Source organism: Epinephelus lanceolatus, chromosome 11, assembly GCF_041903045.1.
Source record: "Epinephelus lanceolatus isolate andai-2023 chromosome 11, ASM4190304v1, whole genome shotgun sequence".
NCBI lineage: Eukaryota > Metazoa > Chordata > Actinopteri > Perciformes > Serranidae > Epinephelus > Epinephelus lanceolatus.
The window spans coordinates 18,070,631-18,095,650 of NC_135744.1; the positions used below are offsets into that span (position 1 = coordinate 18,070,631).

The window sequence follows — 25,020 nt, forward strand, 5'->3', positions numbered from 1 at the left end:
ACTGTACATCATTCTGGATCAAGGCACTAATTGACTGCCTGAATGAAAGTGAGACACAAAGAGATGGTCTGGAGAAAAGAGCATTTGATTCGAGGATGGGAGGAGAATAGATTAAGTGGGGTAAAGGAGGAGGAGGAGAGTAGGATGGAGGTGGGGGCAGTGGTGGAGGTCGGTCAGAGGAGGGAGCTTGGCGACAGACTGACTTCGGGAGGAAACCCGACCAGACCCTCAGAGCTCCACTGAAGCAGCACTGCTAAAAATAAGACAAGGGAGGCTTCTTCTGCTGACAAAACAACATACACACAGCTTCTACATACACAGGTTGTTGAACAGTAGGAGGACACACATACACACACACACACACACACACACACACACACACACACACACACACACACGCACACGCTGCCTAGTGACAATGGATGCACCCTCCCTCCGGTTAAATAATCCCCCATTCAGCTCTTGGCTGCCGGGGAAAACATTGTCCATCTACCTCACAGTGCTTTTCCTTTACAAATGAGCTTAATAGCATTGAAATTCACTCAGTTCGTACAGTGCATGGTCCCTTTTTTTGGTGTCAAACTGTTGTTACAGATGTGTTACAAGTGTCTTTGTTCTCACTTAATGCCTTGGTGCTTTGCTAGGAGTCCCAGTCAGATGTGCACCGCGGCACAACGTTGGTTTCTTCATTCATTCATCTTCAGCCTTTTCTGGAGTTTTCTGAATGTCATTGTGGTCTGAGTCCTCAGTCTTCCATACGTCTCCTGATTCTCTCTTTCTAGAGGACAGAAACTCTGTTGGCATAGACCATACACATTGCCACAGGCGTCTTTCCTTCCTGATTTGGTCCATCGCCCATCTCAGAGCTCCGTGCGTTCTCTTTGCAGAGGGTGGGGAGGAAGGAGGTTCAACAATAAATAAATAGATTTTAACACGTCCAGATTACATCACAGAATGCAGAGAGAGGTGATTTCTGTCTGGAAGTTTTGCTTAAGGTTGAAGGGCAGTCCAGCAAAGCACGACAGCTTCTTCTTCAGGCTGAATTTTTGTTTTTAGGCATTAAGTCTCCAACATGAACAGGCACAGTAAAGCTTTGGTCCCTCCTGAGCTGGAGATGAAGTAAATTCAAGGTACATTAGGTGAACAACACTTCACGGTTGGTTTGTAGGTTGGCTTGTCTTATGTAGGTAGGTGGGTCACAATGGCATTGTCGTCACAATGTCAGCTGTGGCACTGTTGATTGGCGACAGCGTTGCCTGGGCGACGGCTGACGGGAAATGTATTTACCTGGCCCCCTTCCAGGCCTGTCATAACGGCTTCTCTAAGGCCTTGCTGCGGAGCGAGGGATGGCCAGGGTTAGGGTTGGAGGCTGAAATCTTGCGGCACACAGTGTTGGTGTTACTGCACCTGCAGCCGGGGCGCGTGGCACGGTCGTGGGCACACTGGCACACGGCAAGGCACAGCCTGGCAGGGGGGTAGCAGCAGAGGCAGGGCAGGCAGAGCGACAGCAGCCCCATGGTTCCCCAGCGGGCACAGGCGTGGGCTGGGGCGCAGGAGCACGGCCGGTCAGCACAGTTATCCTCGTCATCTTGGGCGGAGCAGTGGTAGAATAGGCCTTTAACACAGCACAAGCAGGTGCCATACTCCACGGCACTTTCGGCAGAGCAGAGACAGCGCTGTCCGCAGGCCCAACAAGAAGGCAGGCGGCGGGGGACGCAGCACTCTTGGCACTTACAGCGACCACACCGCTCGCAGATGAACAAATGACGGCCCATCTCGGCCTCATCCTCTGTTAGACCTTTACCAAAGGAAGTATCAGACTTTAGTTCTCCTTTAGGTTGAGAACGGACCACCGAACCAAGGCCAGAGTGTGATGGTGTCAAACCCGCCAGTAGCCGCTGGTCTGAGGTGGCACTTGTCCGAGACATGGAAGAGCTTATGGTACTGGAACGGCTCAGGTGGGACAGGTGAGTGTGCTGCTGCTGACTTTGGCTGCGGGGCATGGCCGAGTGGAAGGAAGGCTGGGGGTAATGGGCATATACTCCATGAGGATAACGGTCTTCATGGGCAAAGAAAAATCCGGACTGGGATGCCGGCTCCAGCGCCACGGGCCTCTCCACATAGTCATTGTTGGCCCGGATGGCACGTATCTGGTCGAGCGACAGCACTGGGACCTGCTGGAGGTCCAGCCCGTCCAGCTCCATCCTGAAGGAATGAGCAGGGTCCATCCTGGTGAGCCAGGCTGGGTGGCACCAGGGCTGCAGGCCGGGGCTGGGGCAAAGTGCTCCCAACGCTCACGGCACATCAGATAAACCTGCAAACACACAGAGACAGGAAGTGACAGTGGTTAGTAGTGATAAATTCAATACTTTATAAGTGTGTTATTTAGCTTTTACCGGCAACTTAGCACTGCCAAAAGAAACCTGTTTGAAGCCTTGCATTTAAAAGCCTTTTTGTCATTGTGAGATTCCAGCATTAAGGGAATGTTTGGCAATTGTAATCAAGAACATCTTCATGTAAAGATGTGTGCATTTATCCTGTCTCCAAATGACATGACACAAGAAAAATTCAGGCTATATTTTCTGTTTGCTCCGTGAGAACATTTCCATTTGCTGTTTTAAACACATCCTCTGGTGCACATGAACTGATGGTCTACAACAGAAAAAGATTTTCCTACTCAGCATGTGAACCAAAGCCACTGTGGCCTGACACCGAGACGTACCACCAACAGAAAGTCAAACTGGATTAGCAGAAAATCACAAGGAAGAAATCATAGTCCTGCCCAGTGTTTGATTGACAGATGAGCTCTGAAAATACAGCACACACACAGCCAACGCAAACGCTTTACGTAAAGAGGTTTACCACTTAAAATGTTTTCTTAAAGAAAAAAAAAATCAAAACAGAACATTTCACCAAAGAGTTGGGTAACTGATTTGTGCCAAAACCTCTTTGTTGTAGCATTATATTAATGGTTAGACTGTGTTATTAAGCAAGAAACACCCTGCTGCTTTCAGTGAAGAACTGAATTGAGTAACTAAAGTGTAATACAAATTACAAGTTCAGAATTTAGCCTCGATTGTTCGCAGAGAGGGGACACCATTTCATTCAGCAAACAGTAGCCCATTACTTTTCAAATATTTAAACGGCACTTGATCAGAGATGGATTTTGGCAGCACAGCCTCCACACAACCATCAATCATGTCATCATGACCACTGAGGTTCTCCACCACTCAGGCTAACGCTATTATTAGCCTGCCAGAGCCAGAGAGATACGACCATGAGGTCCACACTGTAATTTAGCATCTGTTGAACACAGCTGCTGCTGCCACGGAGGAAACCCACCTGCAGACAGAGAGCAGGGCAGCGTTGCCAAGCAGTTAGAAAGACTGCAGAGGAACTGTACACAGTCACAGGTTTAATACAAAATAATTCTGTTTATAAATCAACAGACATGTTTTCTGTGGAAAGTAAGTTTAAGTCACAGCCTTTACAAAGTCACTCATGTTTATGGATCAGTTATTATTGGATCAGATTATTTTAGAAAACCTGTTGATACACATAAAGTACACTGAGTTTTGGTCTGTGGTTCCAACCAAGCAGCAGCCATGGATAAATGCTGAGGCCAGTACAGAGATGTTTTAAGACGTGGTTTCTTTAATGACGTCAGTATCTGCCCTTTGAAAGAAGTGAAAATCAACTGTTGGACAATTTCTGTTTTAATTGAAAAGTGTGTGTGGATATAATCTGGAGTAACCGGTACATTGTTTCTGGAAAGATGAGATGATATTTTGAGAATCATCAATAAAACACCACACTTATATCTCAAAGCACTTAGGGCTTAAAAAACAAAAGTACCTGTATGGTTACTTGGGCTTGACATTAACTTTTTTTGCTCAGCAGCCACTGTGGCTAGTGGTTTTCCACTAGTTACCAATTGCTAAAGTTACTGACCACTCAGCATGTTCCCTAGCCACAATTTTGTTGTTGAAAAATTGCACTTCATTTGATTAAAGTTGACTATGGTGTGCTACAGTTTACTCGAAGAACTAATTAGTATAATTACATAGTCATTATACAGTTTTGCTGGTCCGTGCCAGTGTACGAGCTTGAACTGGTTTGATTTTATGCAAACCGTCTGAACAGGCAATTGTCATCATGACATGTTCTGGCAAATTAAAAATGTAGCCTACATAAGCAACCTGTTGATGACACTATGGTGCTCAATCCAACTTGTGCATGCTCAACATATATTTATAAATGGGCTAACGGAGCCACTAGTGTCTGACAGGCCGAGAGCCGAACACGGCAATGTGAAATTTCAGTAGAAGTGGGAAGGGGAAAAGTGACACACATCATGTTTGTTCACCAGAAAGTTCATGTGTTTTTTGGGTGATGAGAGAACTAGAGAAAAATAAAACTGCACCAGTATGGCAACATTTTGGATTTGAAGCTGACGAAAGAGCGACACAGTGCACTGTTTGGAGCTGAACATTGGTTGGACACACTCCTTCTATTTATCCTTGTCTCATGTTGTTTTTAAAGCACTGCAATGGACAAGGAAGGGCTGAGTCATTAAGCTGAAATGAATCATTTTTACACGATACCTTTTTATTACACAACAAAAAGGTTGCAGCTGGCTGGAGGGAGCTCACTGGAGGCTAAAAGTTTCTGGTAAATGACCATCACTGACAACTTACTTACTGTTGGTATGTTGTTTGCCACTTCCAGTAAATATCACAATATAAAATATGTGTTTTCTGTTTAAAAAGTAACACTTCAAATAGGACGATGGTTTTTGCAACCACCTTTGAAGTGGTTATGTCTCCAGACTCATCTCGAGCGCACAGCTGATAGCTCCGTGGTTTGTGTATATGCAATAACAGAAGTGCATATTGAATGGATTCAGTGTGGACAGAGAGCTATGAGGTCACACAATGAGACATTACAATCCAATGTTCGTTGGCTGTTGGGACATGGTGTCAGACCAGTTTAAATATTTTGACACTGTCCAACCCTAAGCCCATAGCACTACCTAAATCATGCCATATTTAATAATCCCAAAGGCAGCTACAGACAGGCAAAGAAGTTGTAATAGTCATCACAGTCCTTTACAGTGAAGTTGCAAAAAAAAGCATTTCTGGTGGTAAAATGCTGCTGTAAGCAGAGCCCCTTTTCCACTGCACAAAACCCCTGCTAACATCTAGCTTTTTAATGTAATTGGAAAGTTTTCAATTGGCATTCACACCCGCATCAAATGACTCTGTAGTAGTTACGGGTATTTATCGGCTCTGGCATCGACGGAGACACCTGGATGAATGCACAAATTTTAGCACCTTAACTGGTGAGATGCAATTACTGGCTGCCACTAAATACTGTCCGTCTGCGCCCAAGCAGGGCTTAAACATTGATCCAAATTAGTCTGCAGTGAGTTCGAAAGAGAGACTGAGAGATATTTAAAAAGAAGTAACCACTGTAAAGTCTTCACAAGCCTCCATGCTGCTTTCTACTGATTACTAACTGGTTTTCTGGCCAGTCTGCGATGCCATATGTGACACAGCAAAATAAAAAAAAAAACACACACAGAAAGACATACTCGTCTGCTGCAGAGCTGTGTGCACGGCTCTGGTCTTCTGGCAATAGGAAATGAGTCTATTGCTTTTTTTAAGTGGGTATAGACAAGCTAATTTTGGTGTAAAAGGGGTGTTATAGTAGTTACTGGATGGAACTTGAGTTGTATGAAGACTGCAAGGAGAGGAAGAGGGAGTGAGACAGCACCTAGACGAGTTAATTTAATTACTTTAAATATACACCCAGTTTGCTCTCTGCATCATAGTACCACAGTGCAATGTGTACTTATTGTAATGCTGCAGCTAAATGCTTAAAAGGTAAAGATAAATTTGCTTACAAGTGCATTAAATGCATTAGCGACAAAAAGACTAAATTGAATAAAAGGTCCAAGTCTAGTAGAATATGGAGCTGCTTCGATTCCCTGCTCAGACATCGGATGATCTCTGAATGAAAATACAGAACTGTAGGTTTTTTTGTATTGGTGTGAATGATTAAAACAGTCGAACCCCGCCACCAACATGCACAAATACTGTACACTCACACACACACACACACAGACACACACACACACACACACACACACACACACACACGCTCAGCTGTACATACACAAAGAAACTGCAGTCTTGCCAAGTGGCCAAGGGGGAGAGATAGCTGGCTTGCTCCTCACATGGTGCCGGTCCTCTCAGAGAGTAATGAGGCCAAATGGAAATGCATTTAAAGCAGCGCAGATCATGAGATTAGATGGAGGAGGGAGGTAAGAGGGAGCGGCAGCAAATAACCATCTTAGGCCACGTCCATGTGAATACAGATACATTCATAATACACTGTTAATGCATCGAAGATTTTCTGTCCAGATTAACGTTTCTCAGATCGTTTTTCTTGCAGTTCACATCTATACTGACCTGCGAGAACAATGAACAATCATATCTCTTTGTAGCTTTCCAAAATCAACAATCAACATACACACACAGTGATAGGTCAGATATGTGGATGTGTGAAAGTAGGAGTCATTCAAACTTCTGTCTCATTTTATTCTTCACACAGCAATCTCTATTATTTTTGTGTGTTTAGCACAAGATTATAAATACCCTTGAGTGTGGCTGTTCTTCACTGTTCATTATTTAGGAGGGTTTTACCAGGGGCTGAATTATCAGCAGGGGTCTCTTCCTCTCCAAAACAAACAGATCAGGTATTTAAAAGTGGTAAAAACACTGAATAAAGCTGTTTAATGTTACAAATCAGTTTTTTCCTACTCTTGGCATGTTGCCGCTCATCCCGCATCTGCAAATGTGTGCTCACCTATTTTCTCTGACAACCTATTGTGTGCTCTCCATATTTCTGATCCAGACATTTCGGAGGTTTTTACATTGAGCCGAATTATCCGCAGACGTCTTTTCCTCTTGAACACAAAGCAACGTGGCAATTTAAACTGGTAAAAACATTGGATAAAGCAGTTCTACATGTAATAATCAGTGTGTTTCAGATGCTGCTTGTCGGGGAGGGGCTGCTAACTACAGTGGTTAATGTGACAATGCTAAAACACGAATGGCCCTAGCTAGAATCAGTGTTTGGTGTGTCTGTTCAGGGCTGTTGTAGAGACATGGGGGTGCAACATAGCAATCCCGCAGTGGTGGGTGCGACTACAACCATATCAAGTTAATGTTCTTTTTTTTTTGGCTTGCTGTTAACATGGTATTATTGTCCTGCAAAAGTATACACAAATGTGTCAACAAATCTACGCAGAGATGGCTGTTATGGGTAACAGAAGGTCACGGATGCTTCCCGGATTTTGACATTTTGGGAAGCCCTGCGCGTCAGTCAGGCTGATCGGTTAATCAACTTTCTGGTAATACATGTTTGAGTCTGACAAGAGAAAAAAAAAAGAAACTGCTTTGCAAATGTCTTCAAACAGCACAGAAAAGCTTGTTCCAGCCCTTAGTCATGTCTCAGACACTTTATGCTGTTGCTGTTAATTGCTACTGTTCACCTTTTCAGTCAGAATTAACCAGTTAAAATAATTAACCTAAAATCCAAAGAGAGATGCATAATCTTTTGATCAACGTAAAAAAAAATAAATAAAAAATTTAAAGTTGACCAGTAATCACATTGTATTATCGCTTTGTTGTACAGTTGAACAGTTAGGAACAAAGAAGCAAAAAAGACAAGTGGCCACTGGAAAATGCAGTGCAAAAGCAATAAGAGAGGAGCTAACAGCAGGGATGGGGGACGTGGATGAAACCCAAGTGCGGCAGTCCATCACTGGGAGGGAAGGAGAGGTGATTAGCAAGCCAGACTGTAAAAACAAAAATAAAACAACCAAGAAAAAACACGTCTTCCTGTCCTCCAGGCTCTCCAAGGAGAGTCTTTTAAACAAAGCCTGAGTGTAAAGGTGCTCTACCCTCCAGCATCTCTCTGTGTCTCTCCTCCTTCCACAGGTCCAGCCATAAAGGAGCTGATAAGAAGGCCCAGGTTGGTTAGATGAGGATGCATTTTCAAATTAGTCCGAGGAGAGAGGAAAAGTCCTGGTGACTAATCTCATCAGGCAGAGCGGTGGCCGTGGCTCGCTCATACTCTGCCCGCCTATCAGCCCATCTAATTGTTAAAAAGAAGAGGCCTGCCATCCATTTCCATGACCTCATATTTACTGACTGGTTGAGCCAAGCACCCCCCCCCCCCCCCCCCCCCCGAATGCGGCAGAAATACTGCAAGTCACGTCAAAAAGTTAGAGAGGAATCTTGGATGGAAAAATGTGGTTGAGCTCAACTTCAAAGTTCAACTTGAAGTCTAAACTCAGGTGGAACAAACTGGTGCTAAAACAATAAATTGATAAGCTAATCATCAAAAAATAAAACAATTTTGACACTTAGGTAGGGCTGCCCCAGAAAGCCGGAGATTCAAATCATCAGTCAGAGAGCCCTCATTGGACTGATAATGCTTCAAGTTGAGTAGTCGTTTTTTGTTTCTGTTTGTTTCGTAGTCGGTGTGCTGAGCAGTACACGTCAGGGCACATTTTGGTCCCCAGATTTTGCTGTCGACTGAGCACTCTTGAATTTAACGCTACTCTTTGGAACAAACGGCTGCAGACACGATGCAGTGGTACAGAGGAGGAGAGACTCTGCACTGTAAGGCTCCAAGATAACATTATCTTCTCTCACACGCTTAGAAGTGGTGAATTTATAGCTCACAACAACTTAATACGACACAGACTCTGGCTTTTGTTAGATATCTAGCATTGGCAAAACATGTTGCACATTTCCGATCCTTCGTTAGCGCTGTTAGCTTGTTTACTATATTACATGAATGTCACTCGCACACTAAATGTTCCGCTGAGCCCTGTGTACACCTTAAAACTTTACATGGAAAAATGAACAAATTGTCGAATATTCATATTCAACAGCCAAATCTGATTCTTCCGATTCTGGTACAGCCCTAAAACCTTGGGCTGTGGTCTGTTTTTTCTGTTCTGACAAAACAAGACATTAAAAGACATCAACCTGAGCTGTGGGAACTTGTAATCTGCATTTTTTTTAAACTTTTCTTAGACCCTTTATACATCTAATGATGAATAGATTAATCCAAGACAAGAATTGTGATATTAATCCATATTGAAAACATAATTTTGCAGCTGTAAAATAAACAGCAAGAGCATGAAATCGTCACTGAGAAAGAAAAACAAGTGTTATTACTGTGATAACTATGAATCATGGGAGTCTGTAGTTGTAACCTCAATGATCAGCACCATATTTTTTGCCCACAGTGACAAACAAGGGGATACAAAACTTCAAAAGGTGCCCATCATTTTACATTTATTTTTATTTTGAACAATATTTCAAGCAAGAATAAGGGTGTAAAGCAACATCTGCCTCATTGGTCCCAATATCAGCCTAGGTACATAACCTGAATCGGCTCCACTCATTGGCTACGCCGAGGGCTACAGTTGTTTTGGGTAGTGATGCTCAGTCTGGCTCTGCTGGGGAGTGTCTGTTATCAGTCCTCTGGCAATAACAGCTGGGATGAGAGCTGTGTGTGTGTGTGTTAGAGGATGGTGGAGGGCGGAGCAGGCAGGCAGCACCCTCCCCTCTCACGTTACAAGTGGAGCTGAGGGAAGTGTATGTTTTTTGTCACGTGTGTGTTAAAGGTTCCCTTTGGAGTGTTAGACCTCTAGTAGCGCTGTGGAGCTAAAATTTGTGAGTGGGTCCCAATTTTTGGTTGTCCAATGTGTGCACACAAGCATGCAGGCAATGTGATACACAGTCCTACCAGTGGTGTAGCAGTAACGCATCAAGATGCAGTGTGCGCCAAGAGAATCAGGGAAGAAGAAGAAGACTGCAATATAAAGGGAATTTAGAAGTTTTCCAAAATGTCTGTGCATGTTCAGAACTTGTTGCTCTCAAAAATTTTGTAATGGGGGAAAAAAATGACTTAGGACAACAAGTAGATATACATTGCTGATTTTTTATGATGTAGTAGCCCATATTCATTCAAGGCTTTTTATTTCTAACCATCCACTTAAGTTCCTAGAGTATCCTTGAGTGTCCTACCAATGGATTTTTTCCTATAATAATAACAGCGGCTAGAAGCTATGCGAAGTGCCAAAAACTGCAGTTCCTCTCATGGCCACTTGAGACTAGGGCTGCACAATTAAACAAGTTTTTATCACAATCACGATTTTGGCTTCCTACAGTTAAATGAACATGATCAAGTATGATATTGACGTTTAAAATGCATGCTGCACTCAAAGAAAACTCCACTGCACACCAAATCAAATCAAGCGCTTCCTAAACTAACAGCAGCCTTTGCTTTTTAAGAGCTGTCATGCCACTATGAACCTGTGAAAAACTTTCCTGAATGTTGCAGTTGCAGAAGGGCAAAACGAAAAGCATCCGTCATCGACTGTCAACATCCATTGCTTGGACAAAGGAGAGAGCAAATCCTATGCAAAGAGTGCACGAGATGTGTCTGTGCCGCAAAGCAACACAACTACCTTGTTAACTACCTGAAAAAACACCACAATCAGCAGAACAATGAAGCATGAAGGCCAGGAAGAACAATAACATTGCCAATGTTGCCGCACCGTTACTGTTAATACCCATCCTTGTCCAGCCTCAACTAGGACATTCATAATAGCAACGCTGCAGTGCATCATGGTACCATAACTGCTGTAGTAAAAAAATAAATGTGGCACTGAATTCAAGTGAAGAAACACCAAACATTGCATTATGTAAAATGAAAAATGAATGTCAGTGAAGTGAACCAAACTGAGAGAGAAACAGTCACAGAGAGAGAGAGAGCTGGTGTTTCAGGAGGCCGTCAGTGGTAACCTGAGGATGGATCTTTGTGCTGGGGGAGTATCAGTAATGACTGAGCCTCTGCCCTGGGACACACACACACAGATACACACTCCATCACTTTCACAAAAACACACACTGTATACTCTCTCTCTGCTGCCCAATCACCACTGACACTGCCAGGTTTGAACTGAGGCTTCTGTCTGCAGTGTTGTTCACATTAAAACATATATTTACAGGTTAGAAATTGCATCACTGAATTCCTTAAAAAGAGGCCTGAGTACGTGGAAAAGAATCTTTAATTTACAGAAGTCTCCAATTGCTGGCTGACATGTCATGTCATGTCATCGCAGCTTGTTCCATGTAGGATGTATAAAATGACTATTTAGCAAACATTGAGTACAAATTGTCACATCATATTTTTGAGCCGTCGGCATGAGAAACTTTCCTGCATTTTGGTTTTCTTGCTTTCCTGTGGCTCTCCCTCTCTCCAGGACACACACACACACAAAGAAGGACTCACAAACGTCACACACTCCTCCTCCCATTCAGATCACTTTCTCCCGAGCAATGGTTAGCAGGCAAAATGTGTGTCTTATCTGCAGAGCTCCGGACCACTGCTATTTTGTCACATTTTGCAACCATGGAGCACCAGTGCAGCTTCCAAATATTATTAATATATAAGCTGGAGAGCTGTTAGTGTGTTTCCAGCTTATAGTGAATAAATCATCACGTTAAGGGAGCAGCGGCAACAGTGTAACTTCATGCTAACTGCTAATGTCTATTGTTGACTGGAAGCTCCAAGTTCATGGCAAAAACATCAACACTTCAGGTCGGAGACGAGTTCGGTGCTTCCATATAAAAGTTATGTTATAACAGTACTTTAACTTTATTATGACTATTTTATTTAACTTCATTGTGACAATAGCTATTCTGCTTAACTTAAATATAACTGCAGTTCATTTAGCCATTTTCAAAGCCATTTTGCTCAGCCCTTTAAGTACCAGTTATAACAAAAACTTCAATTGACTTTATCCATTTATCCACGTCATGCTGTGTATATGGGTCCAGGTCATGTTGATTTAATTGAATATATCATCAGGAGTTATGGTTACATACAGTCTCGCGTGACCAGCCTCCCTTACTTTGGAATGGGAGTCTGGGGATATTCGTTTTTCGTTTTGTAATAGAAATGGGCGGGGATACCAAGACCACATGACGGCGTTGCCATAGGTGCAGCACGTGTGTTACCTGTAACAGAGATGTTGCAGCTCTGCAATATAGCTGAATCAAATGAAATCATATCCATTTTAATCTCTTCTTGCGATGCACTGAACACTTCCTTTTCTGTTGTACTACGGACAACAATTAGGGGAACGGGGTGTCAGTGGCTTAGTGGTAGAGCAGGCGCCCCATGTACAAGGCTGTTGCCGCAGCGGCCCAGATTCGAATCCAGCCTGTCGCCCTTTGCTGCATGTCACCCCCCCTTCTCTCTCTCACCCTTTCACGCTTACCTGTCCTGTCCATTAAAGGCAAGAAATGCCAAAAAAATATCTTTAAAAAAAAAAAAAACAGTTCGGGGAACAGCAATTCCGGTTTAGGCGGGTGTGAGGCAAAGCTGATCAGCCATTGGTCGAGGAAGTACACGGATTTAGATCCAATCAAATCACTGCCGCTGGGAGCCAGCGCTAGTTCTATTACAACTTTCCTATGGCAATGTCCACAGACGACAGAGTCAGCCAGCGTACTGACGTCATCGGTGTCTGTGTAAGAGACTTGGTTACATACTGCTCAGAAGTACTGAAATATGTGATGATAAATTAGCGGCTGGTATGGCTATGATGATGGTATTAAATATCATTCTGTGTGGTATTAAAAAGTCTTTAAAAAATAGATATTCAACTTGGTGAACGCTGCAGAAACCCTGTTTTCTTCCTCTCTTTGCTATCATTGCTTATGCCAAATAGTTCTTCTACCTGTTTCACATGAAGCAGAAACACGGTGAGAGCTATTAATTTTTGGACTTGTGACAGTGCTGTTCATTAGCTGACTAAACAGCTGCTCATTTTTCATTTTTCAAGTACAAAAATCTCTTAAGGTTTAAAACCCAATGATTCAAAAGTAAACAGGAACCTATAAACGGTGTCGATCCCTCGTCTCCCCAACTTCCGCTGAGTCTGGACGACCTACTGATGTTCGATTTTAGTTTAATGGACAGAGCATCTCTCACCAATGACATCATGGTTTCAGGCTATTTTTAAAACTGACTCCAGTGACCCTTCACCTTGGAATGAGGAGGGGTTGCCCTCTCCTCTCCTTTCCTGTTGTCGTCTCCTCTCTCCTCCCTTCCTCTCATTTCTCTCCCTTTCCTCTCCTCCCCTCACATCACCTTCACCCCCTCCCTCCACTCTCCCATTTCATCCTTTCTCTGCTGTCCTTCACTTACTTTACTTTTTGTGCTCTTCTCTGCTTTTTGGCCTTTTTTTTTGTCCCCCTCTCTTTCTGAAGTATTAAACATATTCTTTGAGGAGAGCATTGGTCTTTCATAAGATCTGCAGTGTCCATCACAGTAACTGAATAAGCCAACAAGTACTTTAAAGCAACACATTTTGGAAAATCCACCATTTTTTCAACTGAGAAGATCAATATTAATTGAATCTCTGTGCATTCAGGGAGCTGAACAATTCTGACAGTAAGAAAAGCCAGCTGCCCAGCAACTCCAGACAGGGCTGTAGGTCATGAATCTAACTTCCCCCAATGCAACCCCACTCCCAGTAATGCCTCATTTCCACTAGACTAGTTTAAATTGACTCAACACAACTCACTTCTGGTACCAGGTGTTTTCCTTTGTTTCATTTTCCATTGCAGATAGTACCCCCTTAATATAGGAAGGATTCTCAGCTGATTGCCATACTGATGCCGCATAAAACCGCCATGACTTCATCATCTTCCATCAGCAATGATGTCTGCACTTCATCAGTTGTGCAAAATCTGGGGTAAGTGAATAAAAAATTGTGGTCGCTATTGATGGTAGCTTGGCTATTTAAATATGGTGGGTTTGTGAGGGATCTGCCGTGACGATTATAGTGATGATTCTCTCCGACCAGTCAGTGGTCTGTGGAGTTTTAATTCCAGCCCTTGGTATTGGCTCGGCTCACTTGGAACCTTGACTGAGGTGGTACCAAAAAACTATCCACAACTTTGTTGTTGAATAGAGCTGTGCTGTATGTTTATATATTTTGTAATGTAACTATTCTGTAACACATTCTGAAAATCTCATCTCCTTACATGATGGTCTATATGTAAGAACTGTACCCTAGCCGACCCAATTAGACTGAATACATTCTCGGAACCCATCGGCTGTATTCGGCATATGACTTCCGGCAGACGTGATTAGGCCTCTGGGGGCAGACCCCCGATTTTTTGGCATTCTGGTTTGATTTGGACGGAGGAGGCGAATTGCCGTTTCCGACTTCCGTTTAATATATAAGTAAATATGCTGAACCATTGCGATGGATTCAGAGTTTGCAGTGATGCCAATTATGTTCCGCCTCGTTAGTTCACCGCATGGACCGTTTAACCTGGCAACAACTGCAGCTGGCTCAAACATGATTGGTCAATATCACACGGACTACAAACAGCCTACAACCAGAAACCAGGGCTCTTCCGCTCTTCTTCTGGAGGCAAGGTCTCCGGGGTTTGCCTACAGACTCTACATTCACTGAATGTAGAGTCTGTATATAGAGACTAGACTGAATATAACTCAGATCCCTTCTGACTTGGGACCCAGGGCAGGTCTTTGTCATTAGGAACAGAGTGGGCCTGTGAACACCCCTTACCTCAAAATCATCACTTTCCATAGATCCACCTTCGCTTTGTACTCCAACACATTAATTCCTACACACTTAAAGTTTAATTTCAAATCCAAAATTGTGTATTTATGTGTAATAAATTGTGTCTAATAGACTGTAGTAAGGTCAAAACATTTAAGTACAGTGCTGCCAGATTTTCTGAGTGTGTGTGTGTGTGTGTGTGTGTGTGTGTGTGTGTGTGTGTGTGTGTGTGTGTGTGTGTGAGGCCCGTCAGGCACTAAGACCCAGGGGCCTTCCTCCTGATGCCCTCCGGGAGCACAGCAGGATTGAATGACAATAAACTGGATGAGATACCGGATGTGCCGAATCTGACCCCAACGGAAAGACTGAAATAGACACTGCAGACCAGCAAGTCCAGGCAGGGTGGGGTGGGGGGTGGGGGTGGGGGGTGGAGGTAGGGGACAAGAGGTGAGGGAGAAAAAGGCAGTGAATGAGTGAGGGATGGTGGTACTAATAATGACTTAAAATGAAAGTGGAGCTAGATGTTTAAAGAGAGAGAAAGAGATGTATAAGATAAATGGTAAAAGTCAAAATGAAAGGGAAAGCGTGAGAAAGCTGGGGAGGAAGTAGGAGTCGTTTTTGGAGATTATTTGACAGCGTGTTTGCACAAATTGAATAACTGCAGGTTGTCACCTAACAATAATAGACTTGCCCACATTTAATCCTGGTTTTGGTGCAATCATTGGTGGGTAAAGATTTTTTGCACTCGCTCTCTGTGCCACGATTCAGTGAATTGTGATGGAAAGGCTTCAGCTGTCTAGTTACACAAAGTGCCATCAAGGTCTTTCCTCGCACCTAAGAAAGGACATCATGCTGACCAGATGTTTTTTCTTTGAAGAGTAGCTTCATAACCCCTGAGAGTCTTGTTTTTGCAGACCACCAGTGGTATATCTTCCAACCTTGTAGTAGTGATGTACAGGTGTACTCCGAGACCCAGTGACATCACTGTTGGGGGAAGTTACAGGTACAACAGTGCAGATTTCTGGCCACACCCATTAGTAGTGCTGGAAGCAGTCAGTGAAACAGGCTTAAAACTTTCAACCAGAAAGGGAAGAGAGGCACTGCTTTCACAGAGTTGTCTCACTTCTGAGCTGGGAATGTAGGTAGTTTTAGTGCCAAAATGATGTATGTACAAACCGGACAGCTGGCAGGACGGGATCATTGGAACAGCTGTGATGTTCTGGCGACGTGTCATGCATGCACCCTACTTCAGGAGATTTAAAACGTAGCTGGTAGCCGCTAGCAGCTAACTCAAAGAAAACGAATAACAGCCAATATATCCAAAAATTGGGGAAACAATAAGGTCTAGTAGCTCCCTGACCTCAGAACAAAGGACAAGATCAACCGCCATATAACAGAGGAGGTAAATGATTGTCGTTGTCATGTTTTGCCACTGTTATTGTTTAGAAAGCGCTGCCAACACATATGTTATATGCCAATCTAGAGACCAATTCTGTTGTGTGGTTATGCCTCTTTTGATTCCGCAATGCCAACATGCTAACATGCTGTCTGTCCTCACACACAGTAGCTGAAGGATGCCACCATTTTTTGGTTCTTTGTAAAAATGTAAAGGCGGCATGAAGGAGGGACTTTCTATAGCACAATCTCTGTGTAAAAAGGACTTAAGTCAGGTTGGTTCCTGGACGAACTTTTGGTTACTGTCACTCAGTTGTACAGTTCTTTTCAGTTACTTGAACCATAATCAGATTTTGCGACTTTAGCACAAATTGAGCTTGTCTTGTCAGGGTTCAAGGTAAATGTTTTGTTTTATTTCTGACTTGTCCCATCTTACCCAAAATCAACTTTTACTTACCCCTAAAATAGTTTCATTATTTAGTGATTAACTACAGAGACTATGGTTAATTACCATGAAAAAACTACCTTGTTTTGTCCAACTTGCTCTCAAACCTGGGGCAAAGTATGCAATACATAGTTTAAGCTTTAGTTTTTGCCCACATATTCCAACACTGCCCAACTGAACTCCTGTTTTGAGGATAATTGAGATTGCATTGCATTGAGAGCTCATAAACCTTCTCTTAAGTAAGTCTCAGCAGAGTTGAGAAGAAAGCGAGATGGCCCACTCCTTAGCTGCTTCCATGATCGGCTCTGGAAAAAACCCAGTCTTTTAATTCTTTTTTACCACTTGCTCAATCAGGCAAGTGAGTTGCTAGATTTACTAGCCTGACGGAACATTTTTGCCCAGGGCAAGCGGGCATTGTTGAGTCCTGGATGTTCAGGCTAATGGAACAGTGGATAAGGTTTCGGTTTGATCTGGAGTTGAAATTTACTTTTAATGGGACAGCCATTAGCTCACCTGGTAGCAGACAAAAACATCTTAATGAATGAATCTTACTTAGATTAAGTTATTTCTCTATGTGCAGTGTTAAGGGAATGATGTTATGGTAATGAAAACCCAACTGACCAGCCAAGTGGAGGTGCTAAACATTTACAAAGCAGAGGTTCCTGTAGTTCTGATAATACTGTGTTGCCACTGCCCTTTCATGTTATGTCTTTTTAAAAGTTAACATTAATCCTCAAAAGCACCTGAAGAGCACAAGTGATCTAGTTTCTCCATCAGGGTCTTTTCATGGTGGAAAATATTTCTCTCTCTTTTCGGGCAAAGAGACAAAAAAACTTCAACTGTCATTTTGGGAGCTTTTGTGAAACCAGGTTGCATTCTGCAAGGTAAGACTTTGGCAGCAGTGGGAGTGTGATGCAAGTTCCTGAAACTTCAGATGAGCATGATTTGCTCCCTTAGTTATTCATTAGGTGGTGTTTGCCTTAGGTTTGTTTTGTTCATTTTTGCTTTCCAAGAATGAGAAACTGCCAGCAGCAACTGTCTCTGTAGTTTTATCATTTCTTGAATATTGAGGCTTCCTGTACAGTTTTCATGGACAGTGTATAAAGTGCACAGTTATTCTTTTCTCCAAAAGAGAGCTAAGATGCTCAATTTCTTTTTCTTGTAGTGTTATTTTTGTGTAATCCAAATTAAAATGGCATCACACATACAAACATACCAAAAAAAGTGCTTCAGGTATCATTGTTGTGAAAGCAAACCTTCATATACGTTAACTTTAAAATATTATCAAGACATTATTGTTGCTCTTTTTTTTTTTTTTTTTTTGCCTTTGGACACTATGGCTCCAACTTGCAGCCATTACTGTCGGACATCTGGATTTGAAATTAAATCGTTCATTCTGGGTCAGTCTGAATGATGCCACCATTGTTTGGTTCTTTGTAAAAATGTAAAGGCGGCATGAAGGAGGGACTTTCTATAGCACAATCTCTGTGTAAAAAGGACTTAAGTCAGGTTGGTTCCTGGACGAACTTTTGGTTACTGTCACTCAGTTGTACAGTTCTTTTCAGTTACTTGAACCATAATCAGATTTTGCGACTTTAGCACAAATTGAGCTTGTCTTGTCAGGGTTCAAGGTAAATGTTTTGTTTTTTTTCTCACTTGTCCCATCTTACCCAAAATCAACTTTTACTTACCCCTAAAATAGTTTCATTATTTAGTGATTAACTACAGAGACTATGGTTAATTACTATGAAAAAACTACCTTGTTTTGTCCAACTTGCTCTCAAACCTGGGGCAAAGTATGCAATACATAGTTTAAGCTTTAGTTTTTGCCCACATATTCCAACACCGCCCAGCTGAACTCCTGTTTTGAGGATAATTGAGATTGCATTGCATTGAGAGCTCATAAACCTTCTCTTACTGCACATGTGTAAGTCTCAGCAGAGTTGAGAAGAAAGCGAGATGGCCCACTCCTTAGCTGCTTCCATGATCGGCTCTGGAAAAAATGCAGTCTTTTAATTCTTTTTTACCACTTGCTCAATCAGGCAAGTGAGTTGCTAGATTTACTAGCCTGACGGAACATTTTTGCCCAGGGCAAGCGGGCATTGTTGAGTCCTGGATGTTCAGGCTAATGGAACAGTGGATAAGGTTTCGGTTTGATCTGGAGTTGAAATTTACTTTTAATGGGACAGCCAGTAGTTCACCTGGTAGCAGACAAAAACATCTTAATGAATGAATCTTACTTAGATTAAGTTATTTCTCCATGTGCAGTGTTAAGGGAATGATGTTATGGTAATGAAAACCCAACTGACCAGCCAAGTGGAGGTGCTAAACATTTACAAAGCAGAGATTCCTGTAGTTCTGATAATACTGTGTTGCCACTGCCCTTTCATGTTATGTCTTTTTAAAAGTTAACATTAATCCTCAAAAGCACCTGAAGAGCACAAGTGATCTAGTTTCTCCATCAGGGTCTTTTCATGGTGGAAAATATTTCTCTCTCTTTTCGGGCAAAGAGACAAAAAAACTTCAACTGTCATTTTGGGAGCTTTTGTGAAACCAGGTTGCATTCTGCAAGGTAAGACTTTGGCAGCAGTGGGAGTGTGATGCAAGTTCCTGAAACTTCAGATGAGCATGATTTGCTCCCTTAGTTATTCATCAGGTGGTGTTTGCCTTAGGTTTGTTTTGTTCATTTTTGCTTTCCAAGAATGAGAAACTGCCGGCAGCAACTGTCTCTGTAGTTTTATCATTTCTTGAATATTGAGGCTTCCTGTACAGTTTTCATGGACAGTGTATAAAGTGCACAGTTATTCTTTTCTCCAAAAGAGAGCTAAGATGCTCAATTTCTTTTTCTTGTAGTGTTATTTTTGTGTAATCCAAATTAAAATGGCATCACACATACAAACATACCAAAAAAAGTGCTTCAGGTATCATTGTTGTGAAAGCAAACCTTCATATACGTTAACTTTAAAATATTATCAAGACATTATTGTTGCTCTTTTTTTTTTTTTTGCCTTTGGACACTATGGCTCCAACTTGCAGCCATTACTGTCGGACATCTGGATTTGAAATTAAATTGTTCATTCTGGGTCAGTCTGAATAACCACCAGGGGCCTTAACTGGAAATGAAACAGTGGAGATTCACAGCTGCCTCTTGTTTTTTTGTTGTTAAGTTCAGTTATAGCCTCAACTTTATTTATGGGGAACTGTCCTCCATCACAGTTGCATGATATCAGACACAACCTGTCAGCTACACACTCCGTTTTCATTTTCAATCTGACATTGAGTCCACTCTAACCGATTTCTGTGGGGGAGGGGTATCTGACTTTCCCCAACCAATCACTAAAGCTCAACATATCCACCTGAATCTAGCGTCATTTTAAGTCCACACTGAAGTGTACTCATACCAACATACTTGCTTTGCTTGGATTTTAGGAGTGGAGTGGAGAGAGTAAACAAACTATGATGTCAGGCGATATGCAGAAGCAACCTCAAATATTGCTGCTTGATCAGTGATTTCCATGTCAGACACTGATGAGAAAAGCCATTCTTTCCCAGCAGAATGACACAGCGCCGGAAGGCATCATTTAAAAATGCTGCCGGAAAATAACGTGACTTAAGGACCTGGAAAGTCCCTATGTGGTGGGCGGGAGGGGAGCTGGATGGGTCCAACAAAGACCGGACTTTCACCCAGGAGACCAGTGAATATTGAGGCAGACCATAATGTTTTTTTCTAAATCTAACCATGTTACATACGGAATTATGATAAGGGTGTGATGTGTTTTACCAACACAAGTTTCTTTTGAAATGATTGTATGCATCTAACGAGCAGAAACTGTACAGATATTGTACATTTTCTGTGACAGACCAAGTGTATTTTCAACTGACATGGCGTCCCGGAACGTCAACAACAGAAGCACCCAGGTAACCTAGCACGTCATATGTAGACGTCAAAAGTCCACAGAAGAAGCAGGAATATGTGACAAGATAAGAATGAGAATATGTTGTGTACGACATGCCATTTTAGGATAACCTTGATAGCAGGGTCTAGCTTGTCTATAGCACTCTCCATTGTTGTTATTACTCCACCATTTTACAACTTATGACAACAGCTTGACAACGTATCCTACAGCTTGACAGCATGTCCTACAACTTGACAGTGTGTCCTACAGCTTGACAATGTGTCCTACCAGCGGCACCGATTGGCTAACTGTTCCCAGGCTGTTTAATGCCACGATGCCACATGAATCCATCAACTCATTGGAGTAGTCGGATTTTGGAGGTCTGGACCCAGGCAACCATCACAGTATCATGGCATCAAAAGAGCGACATAAACTTACAATTTTGAAGGAAAATCCCACTTTTTGGCAGCATCTCAGCCTTTTTACTTGATAAATGACTTAAAAGTTTTTAAATTAGCAAAAAAGATGCCAAGTATTTTTTTTTTTTTCAGTAATCAATCGGTCTACTGGGCAACTTCAACCTCAGCTTCAACTTCAACTTTCCAACCTCACGTAGGGAAACAATGACTAAATTACATTTGTACTATGTCCAGATTGCTCATATGTGACACAGATCTGTTTTTTTCCTTTCAATTCTGATTTGGGCCGCTTTTATATGTGGTCCTTAGTCAGATACAGATCTGATTTTTGCAGTCCAACCTCAGTTTGAACACTTGTATCAGAATTCTTATGACTTTTAAGTCAATCTAGATCAAAATTTGTGAGGATTATGTGATGCAGGAGTCACTTGGTCAACAGAAACATAGAGGACACCCTGAAATACTGGATGAAATCTGTTTCACTGAAGCCATTCACGTCACAGTCCCACTATGCCTGGCTCTAAATCACCATACAAACACCTTTGTACAGAGGTAGCACCATTGCTCCACAACAGGCCATAATTAAAAAACGTGGCTTTCTCTCTTGTCATATTCTTCATCATGTGCTCACAAGTTTGTTGACTTCCGCTGCACATCTGCTTATAAATGAAACAGTAAATGCTGATGTGAGTGGTCTCCATGTTTGCCTCCATACAGCAGTGTGTGACATCAAACAAAAATAAAATCTGAGCGATAAATCCAAATATAGCACTGGGGCTTGCATTGTTAACAAAGTCACAAAGCGAATATGTCAGGATTTCTCGATTTAATACAGTTTTTTTTTTTTCTTTTTCTTGTGACATCTTGTGGCCTTTGGAGGGATTACACCTTGAGACAAAAACATGACTAAAAAATAATGGACATAGCCACCATGACATTGCTCATTGCATTGTGGAATCCTGTTTTGAAGCCTCGAGTTTTGCATTCTGGAGCCACCATCTTGTTTTTTTGTGGGTCGGGGGGGGGGGGGGGGGGGTTTGAGCCATAAGTGACCATATTTGTGCGAGAGCCTGGCGCTGTAGAGGAGCCAGGGGTGGATCTGACTGAGAAGCTGAGGACAGCCTGTGACCCACAGACTGTCAGAGTGGCCCACCCTTAATTACGCGTAACTTTAAGCCTTAATAACATTTTAACGGGTGAGATATATAAAAATTCACTCCTCGTACAGTTGTCATGAAGAGGGATATAAGCTATAGAAACCAAAACCATTTTTCATACCAGGCTGTAAACATGACTTCTGCCTTAAAGTTCCCATTTAAACATGGGGGTCATTGGGGATTGACTTGCTTCTAGAGCTAGCCTCAAGCAACCATTCAAGGAACTGGAGTTTTGAGCACTTTGTTGTTGGCTTTATTCTTCAGCCCCAGCGGTTGCTGCTTAGACACAAGTTGCAAACTCGACTTTGATGGATGCTTCCTGTTGCTAAGCACTGATTGCAGCACGTTGACGACTTCTTTCTGAGAAACTCTTCTTTTTTTATTGACTCCAAACCTTTGGAAATTTAAAGTCTTCACTTTGTCTTCTCAGTGAATTCTTACAAGAGCAAATATATGTGTTTATGAACTGTCAGTTCTGATGCAGGAACAAAGGAGCAAAACTGAATTATACTTTACTGTATTTCTAAAAATGTCAAGCAATATTTCTGTCAAGACAATCGCTCTTTTTTTTCTTTTTTACCAAGTGTTTTTACTGTGAATATTTTCTCTCTCTTTCCACAACTTTGTGGTTCTGTAGTGCATTAGTCAGTGCATTAGCTCCTCTGCTGTGGCATAAAAAAATCCCTCCATCTCCTCCCCCCACCCCATCAATCTCACCATCCGTCCATTTCATCATTCGTTCATCTATCCGCCATATTCCTCCGCTCCACACATACTGTCCCCTCCCATCCATCCATCCATCCATCCCTGGTCAATCCCTCTGCCTAATAATACCACTCCTCTCATCCCATTCACTTTCTTTCTCTCTCTCCCTCCCCCATCTGTCCGTCCCATCATCTGCTCCTCCACCCGCCCCTCCAGTCCCACCCCAGCGGAGATTGGTATTGACATTCTGCATCCGACCTTGAGGACAATCAATCCCAACCCCACATGTCCCCATCACACTTACACATACATACACACACACACACACACACACACACACACAGCAAATACTAATACACTGCATTAAATATGATGATTATACTTTGGTAGAGATGTGCTCTCAGTGACCCGAAAGTTTTCTTGAAGTTGACTAACTTCCTCAAAAAGTCAGTAAATGCACAAACTGAACGAGACTGTGCAGACTGATAACCTGTCAACGTGACTAATTCACCTTCAGTAACAATAAAACGATAGCTCGGACCAATCTGTCCACCAGGGGCAAAGCAGGTTCCAGTGTACATGACTACAAACCCATCGTTCCTTCCACTCACATCCCCACCCAACAGTCAAGACATGAGATGGGAAACCAGGCAGGGAAAGAAATACACCCATGCATTTGTACAAGTCATCTGCAGCATGATTTAATCATTCACACAGGGATGAGACGCGGGGAATTTTGCCATCAGATAGGCTGCAAAGGATTAGGGAGGTGAAACCATCAAGAAATGACCTGAGACTATCAGCTCAGTCTGCTGATAGGGAAATAAACCACTTTTCTGTCTGTCTTGTGTCAGACCTTGTGAGTTTGGACTTGTATGTCCATCTCGGCTTGACCAGATGTTTTGCTAATTTACTTAAGGTAAAGACAATAAAACACAACTTTGTAATCTTTAAGGTTGCGGATCAACTCATAGGACCTAGAAAACGAATTCAAATTTTTAGGAATGTTGCATAACAATAAGGCGTTTGGTGCCAAAAAAAAAAGTGTCCACATCCTGTCCATCTGCATCTGGTTCGCAGCAAGTTTTCAGAGTCCCAGAGTGCCTGTAGTTTCTTTTAACATGCCTTTTACAACCTAGAGCCACACTTTATGTACTACTTTATCACTTTTTTTATTCCCTTAATAGTTATAGGTATGTCTGCAGGGAAACACTCTACAATTGCTGCCTAAATATAAAGTTAAAAAAGCTGAAATAAAATCCCATTCCAAGATACAAAAGGTGTTTGCAAAGCTACTCAAACCTTTTGAATACTGCCTTGTTTTATTTTTTAAAAAAAACACTGTAGAATTTTTTCATCTCAAGGTCATGCAAATCATCAATAGTTCATCAGCAGATCAGATGGCGGCAGGATGAATTTATGATTACCTCTGATTGGTGGGTGATCCATCCTGCAGCGGCGTGCTGGGGCGTCCTGGGTGTCCGTGTGTTCTTCTGACAAATTAACTCTACAGTATTCTTATGATATCCCTTTTTATGATTTGTAGTTTGTCTCTGGAACTCAGTGATAAATTTAACTTTATCTTAATCTACTTTTGTGATTTCCTTTTTTGTGATTACTTAATTTTTAATTTCCAACTTTACAATAATGCAGTTGGTTATTTTGCTAAAATACTTCTATGATCTCCAACTTGGAATTTTATAAGATTACTGTAGCTCTGTTGTCTTAAGGGTGTGTGTTTGTAGGGAGGATGCTTTCTCTCAGCGTGACGCGCCCTCCTCCTCCTCCTCCTCTTCCTCCTCTTCCCAGAGCTCTTCCAGGAGCACTCTGATCCCGGTACGTCCTCCTGAAGTCACCTCCTCCTACACCTCGGAGAAAAAAAAGCAAAGAGTCCCTTTTACGCACGCAGCCTCGAAGGGCTCTGCTCTCTCTGTCCAAGTTGTAAGGGCGTTAAAGTTGCAAGAGATGCTTGTGATGCAGGGATCCTGTCAAAAACAGACACGCTTTTGCCGTTTTGATTCTGAAAATCTGCAGTTTTCAGAAAGAGGAAAGTGTCCTTAGTTGCAGCAGGAGAAGAGGAAGTGGAAGTATCTCCATGCAGAGTAGAAGGAGCGTTGTGATGCAGCAATACACTATTTCTGGGTGTCAAAAGAAATGATGATGAAAAGGAAAACTGCTGCTGGAGGTTGGAGTGAGAGGTTTCTGAAGTCAGAGATCGAACGCAGAACTTTAAAATAAAAAATCTTCCTTTTTTTCCCCGTTCAAAAACTGTTTCTTTTCCCGTCCTGCTGTAGTTTCCTCTCCTCTCCCC

General features: G+C 42.4%; 1 protein-coding gene across 1 annotated transcript; it reads right to left on the bottom strand.

The window, feature by feature from the left end:
• Window positions 1-1,173: 1,173 nt before the first annotated feature.
• On the bottom strand, window positions 1,174-24,488 carry LOC117271212 (protein sprouty homolog 3). The gene is made up of 2 exons (XM_078172325.1): window positions 24,137-24,488; window positions 1,174-2,314 (listed from the first exon to the last, which is right to left on the bottom strand). Exon 2 carries the CDS (start codon window positions 2,226-2,228, stop codon window positions 1,308-1,310), a length of 921 nt encoding a protein of 306 aa, XP_078028451.1. The 5' UTR covers window positions 2,229-2,314; window positions 24,137-24,488; the 3' UTR covers window positions 1,174-1,307.
• Window positions 24,489-25,020: the final 532 nt, after the last annotated feature.